At 36.5% G+C, this 6141-nt stretch overlaps 1 protein-coding gene across 1 annotated transcript; it reads right to left on the reverse strand.

Annotated features, from left to right (window-relative positions):
• On the reverse strand, positions 1–2911 carry TRIADDRAFT_59457 (uncharacterized protein; the record flags this gene model as incomplete). The annotated part of the gene is made up of 6 exons (XM_002115552.1): positions 1–74; positions 316–370; positions 457–554; positions 694–1480; positions 2179–2322; positions 2591–2911. The coding sequence occupies 6 exons, from the start codon at positions 2909–2911 to the stop codon at positions 1–3; spliced, it is 1479 nt and encodes a 492-aa protein (XP_002115588.1).
• Positions 2912–6141: the final 3230 nt, after the last annotated feature.

Raw genomic sequence — 6141 nt, forward strand, 5'->3', positions numbered from 1 at the left:
CTATCGCTGAGCATCATTCTTTTCATTTTCGGGAGAATTTGTTAAAACGGAAGTATCTAAGGGCAATCGCTTTCCTTTACAGAAAAAAAACCAGTCATAAAACAATTAACGTTGAATAGATACGTATCTTTAATCATTTAAGATTTAAAATAGGAGTATACTGTATGTATCATGGATAGAATTATAAAAAATTTTCATTTATTACAGTATTGGTACGGTATACATCTACGATTTGAGGATTCGACATTATTCTAATTAATTAATAACGAGTAACATGTAATATTTAAATTTTGTAAACATATATAAAGAACTTACTTAACGCTTGGTTGACTAATTCTCTGTTGAACCTATCTTCCCTTTTGAATTTATTCTAAGATTTTGAATTGCAATAATAATTGATTAGATTAGATTGAGTTAGCTTGCATAGACGAAAATGTCAATATCTAGATGTCTAACCTTTAATTCATTTCTATCTCGTTTAGGAAAGACTAGTCTTCGCATTAAGCTAAAATCGGTACCAACTTGACTAAGGGCGCGATAAAATTTATTTGTTTCTAATGTGTTCACAAAGAATAGAGAACGTCAAAGAGTAAAATTAAAATTATTGCCGCTAATCAATCTAGCAAATTGTCATGGTATTTTAAAATTGTAGCATTGCATTAGAGTAAAGCACTTTATGTTCTTGATTCTAACCTCCAACATTCCATCTATCGGTGGTTGATTTTTTCTTATACGATCGATATGTAGGTAAGGCATCACTTTCATCAATTACAGCCGCTAATTCATAAGTTTCGCTAGCTGCTTCCACTACTAAACTATCTTCGTTCAGAATGATTTTACCGTTAGGACCGATACTAACTTGAGGCGCTCTATTTTCACGATCAGGTAGTCGATCTGGTTTCTCTTGGAAATCTTCATTTTCGTTTGTATCATTACTCTCGATCGCGTTTATATCATGATCGTCAGTAGGATCGACAGCGGCTTCTTGATATTTATGTTTCATGGGATTTGTTGAAGGGTTGTAATAGATTAAGTCGCTCATTGTCATTTGACTGCAGTCCAAAGATTGTGACACAGTTTTCTTTTTCAGTCGGCGTCTTTTATTACCAACGCTATCATTACTGTTATGGTACGATTGTCCTCTTTTCTCCTTACTTGAATTGCTATCTACCTTATTGAATCGATTCCTAGTTAATCGACCAGTTGGCAAGTTTACATTTTGATGGTCACGTTCATTGGTATTTTCATGATAGTTTGCATTAAAGTATGATCCGTTAGGATTGTTATTGATGATTAAATTATCATCTTTGTTTTTATTAAGGTTGGTATCGGCATCATTGAGTTGTGAAAGGTGGGTTTCATTATTTTCATCCATAGTTGGAGTTACCTCATTTGCGGTAACTACACTAGGGACGGCTCGTTTTCTTCCTGCAGTTGTATAGGAAGGATTACTTTGATTGGAATGATCATTTCTTGTCGTCTAAATTGAAAGAGAGAGAATAAAAATGTCATTATTTCTAAATCAAATTTTGTGCAGTGCAATAATTACAGTATGTTGGTTGATGTCAGAACTAATTGATTATGATCATTGGCTGCTATAGGCAATGCATCATATCATCATTATCGGTGGTGTTGAGCATGATTGAATAGTAAATTAACTGTAGTGAAATTCTTTGCAGCTCTGATGTTAACCAATGCTATGCTGTATACCAAAGTATCGTCAATTATTTGTGCATTCCCTTTTTGGAATAGAGTATACAGAACAGTAATGACTGCTACTGTATGATGGTCATATTAATCCTGTTTGAGATTGGGTATGTCTAAGCGTATCTAGATTGAATATAAAATTCTTCAAAGTTCATTTTATGGTTCACGAAATGATGCACAACCGGTAAAGTAGAATCTATTGGTTGACAGTATGCAACACAGAATGGAACCAAGTACAATTTAGGCTAACTCATCTTGTATGTTGATTAAAGGCAAATGCTAAAGAAAAATTTAAATGGACATGGAATAGCCTATTCTCATTTATACATTGGAAGAAGATTGGAATGGATTTGACCAATGGAATCTACTGTCATGCTTGATGATATGGTGTAAAACGCTATTGATTTCTTCATCATGATGTCATGCATGGATGGAAACGAGCATCCATGTAGTAAGTTGATGGCAATTTACCTGTACATTATCCGATAGTATTGGTTGACTGAGATGGCGAAATCTTCTTGTTAAACCAGGAGATGCTTGTGTATTGATTGATTGGCCTGATGTATTTTGAGTTGGTTTTGCATTCTTGATCTTTGATCGCAATCGTCCGTTGACCTATAGGCATGTATAAACATTTCACCATTAAACAATCGATGGTATGAAATGAACAATGGTCTACTTGGACGCAATTCTCATCAATCGTGGCAAGAATTGCATGCTTACGCTCGATATCGTCACTAAAGTATTGCTATAATGAAACTTTGGGTTATCTTTGTAGGTATATAGTGCATATTATTTGACTGAACTATCGTTGTATTGGCTAAATGGATAATTTGATCAATTGGTTGCTAACTTATGTCGATATTGTTCAGGCAATACTTACATCTTGTGTTGTTGTTTTGCTAGGCGTAGTTCCTTTTCTCGATCGGATAGCATCATTGACTGCTAACGTGGATGAAACACCACTCTCTGATGGTTGATCTTTTTCAGTAGCCCCATCGAGGTGGTCTATCTGATGAGGATTGAAATCATCCGATGCATGGCCATTTGTTGATTGGGAAGTATTTCCTTCTGGCGATGCTGTTGTTGGTGATAGATTGTGATCGTTGGATGATGATGTTGATGTGTTATTACTACCATGGGTAGTATTGCATCGTCGAATGTGACGCGATGCAATATTGGGGGTAAATTTCTCCCGAGGCATAGTTGAAACCTAGACTTGAATAAAGACTTGGCTGTACACCCTGAAGTGATATCACTTCAAGATTACTTGGTTGTTAATGGACGATCCAAGAAGTTGCTATTCCAATCTAATGAATTCTTCAAGTATTTTCCAATAGCAATAAGGTGCAAGTGGCTTAATCTTCACTCAATTGATCGATTGCTTTCGCAGAAGGATCATCCTTCTCGCCTACACTCTTCTATCACCAATGTTGTAATAGCAATCGACGATCATCTACTCTCTTCCTTTAACGGTTAACAACACCAACAATCCTGCAAGATTAAGGCGGATTGGGGAGAAAAGATGGCAGACAAAATTGCTGTCGGATGAGAAAATGGTTCTCCTGTCAACAGTGTACAGTATAGCCTGGGTTGGATAAGCCTACTAGAGGCCTGTAGTCTAATTACGCCGTGTAAGGGACATTAGCCAGCAGTCTAACCGTTGTAGACGTCAGCCATACATGATACTATTGCCTGCTATAACTATGGTGTGTAGCATGCAGTAGTAGTGATACTTTTCCACTGGACAGACAGGAACGGACGGAGTCCTTGGTCAATCTCTACTTACAATAGACATGTTTGAGTCGAATCATAAGAGTAGCGCGGATATTCGAAAGCCGCGAATCCAATCGGATTCGAAGTCGGATCTTAATCCGACTGCAATGGACGCTGTCCGTCGGTAAAATTCTTGAAGATTGATTGGAAATAAAATGGAATGAGTCATAAGAGCAGTGCGAATATTCGAAAGCCGCGAATCCAATCGGATTCGAAGTCGGATCTTAATCTGACTGCAATGGACGCTGTCCATCGGTAAAATTCTTGAAGATTGATTGGAAATAAAATGGAATGAATTGACTTTTTGCACGCGTTAAATTGCGGTATTTTATTCCCCTTTTTTCCCCACTCTCAAGGGTATATTTTCAATGATTACATAGTTAAAAAAGAATTTGCTTCATTTTTGATTGCTTCCGAGTGTTTTGATTGCTTCCGAGTGTTACGGTATATGACGCCATTTTGCACGGTATATTCTTTTTTTCCTGCTCTCAAGGGTATATTTTCAATAATTACAGTGTTGCAATAATTTGTTCCACTTTTTATTGCTTACGAGTATTATGGTATGTTATTACGATATATTATTTTTTTCCTCTTTTTTTCTTGCTTTCAAGAGTATATTTTCAATGATTACAGTATCAAAAAAGAATTCGCTCCATTTTTGATTGCTTCCGAGTATTAAGGTATATGACGCCATTTTGCACGGTATATTATATTCTTTTTTTCCTGCTCTCAAAGGGTATATTTTCAATGATTACAGCGTCGCAATAATTTGTTCCACTTTTTATTGCTTACGAGTATTATGGTATGTTATTACAATATATTATTTTTTCCTGCTCTCAAGAGTATATTTTCAATGATTACAGTATCAAAAATAATTTGCCCAACTTTTTATTGCTTCCGAGTATTACGGTATATTATTACGGCATTCTACACGGTATAGTATTTTTCCCCTTTTTTGCCTACTCTCAAGAGTAAGAAAAAATGATTACAGTATCAAAAATAGATTGCCCAATCTGCTTCAATTTCAAAAATTGTCGAAATCCAACCCGATTTTACGCATTGGCCGAAGAACCTTCTACATACAAGTAGAATAAAGTGAAGTGGAAGGTGAAATATCGCTTGTTGTTGTGGTATTTTGAAGGTAGGCCAATAATGGGATAGCATGGACGCAAGGAAGGTTTCTTCCACCATCCTAGTCAATGTCCTCCTAGCGCTATACTATACATCCTGTACTATGGCTGACTATAGAAGGAGTATACTGTAGAACAAAACTATTTTACACAGAGGTAGCAGACAATTTGAAAAATTGTCCAAATCCAACCCGATTTTACGGATTGCCCGAAGAACCTTCTACATACAAGTAGAATACAAGCAAATGGAAATATTACCTGTTGGAGTATTTTGAAGGTAGGATTATACTGTAGAACAAAACTATTTTGCATCATCGGTCCAGAGGTAGCGGACAATTTCAAAATTTTATCCAAATCCAACCCGATTTTACGCATTGCCCGAAGAACCTTCTACATGCAGGGTGTCTCATCAAAAATCGACGACGATTGAAGTTCTATGAAAACACAATTTCAACACCAAATTAGACAAATTTGGTATCAGTCTATTGCAAATAAGACGCTTTATGTAAATATGTAATTTCAATTTACATAAAAACCTTCCACATACAAGTAGAATACAGGCAAGTGGAAATATTGCTTGTCGGAGTATTTTGAAGGTAGGATTATACTGTACAACAAAACTATTTTTGCATCATCGGTCAGAGGTAGCGGACAATTTGAAAATTATCCAAATCCAACCCGATTTTACGCATTGCCCGAAGAACCTGCTATATGCAGGGTGTCTCATCGAAAATCGACGACGATTGAAGTTCTATGAAAACACAATTTCAACACCAAATTAGACAACTTTGGTATCAGTCTGTTGCAAATAAGACGCTTTATGTAAATATGTAATTTCAATTGACATAAAAACCTTCTACATACAAGGAGATTAAAGGCAAGTGGAAATATTGCTTGTCGGAGTATTTTGATGGTAGGATTATACTGTACAACAAAACTATTTTTGCATCATCGGTCCAGAGGTAGCGGACAATTTGAAAATTATCCAAATCCAACCCGATTTTACGCATTGCCCGAAGAACCTGCTATGTGCAGGGTGTCTCATCGAAAATCGACGACGATTGAAGTTCTATGAAAACACAATTTCAACACCAAATTAGACAAATTTGGTATCAGTCTGTTGCAAATAAGACGCTTTATGTAAATATGTAATTTCAATTGACATAAAAACCTTCTACATACAAGGAGATTAAAGGCAAGTGGAAATATTACTTGTTGGAGTATATTTTAAAAGGGAGGTTGATAATCGGACATCATGGACGTAAGGAAGTTTTCTTCCACCATCGTAGTCGACCCAGTACAAGTACATGTATTATGATTGCATACTGTATGTAGTATACCGTACTATGGTAATAGTGCCTATCCTATGGCTGAGTAGAGGAGTCTACAGTACAACAAAACTCAGCCTGGCTGTACTGTATGTGTCCGCTCCCGGGACCGTCCGCACGCCCATCCATCCGACGCAACCATCCACCTGGCTTTTGCTCGAGGTGCTGCCATTAGTACAAAAGCCATCCAAGAATTCATC

Source organism: Trichoplax adhaerens, genomic scaffold (genome assembly GCF_000150275.1).
Source record: "Trichoplax adhaerens TRIADscaffold_11 genomic scaffold, whole genome shotgun sequence".
NCBI lineage: Eukaryota > Metazoa > Placozoa > Uniplacotomia > Trichoplacea > Trichoplacidae > Trichoplax > Trichoplax adhaerens.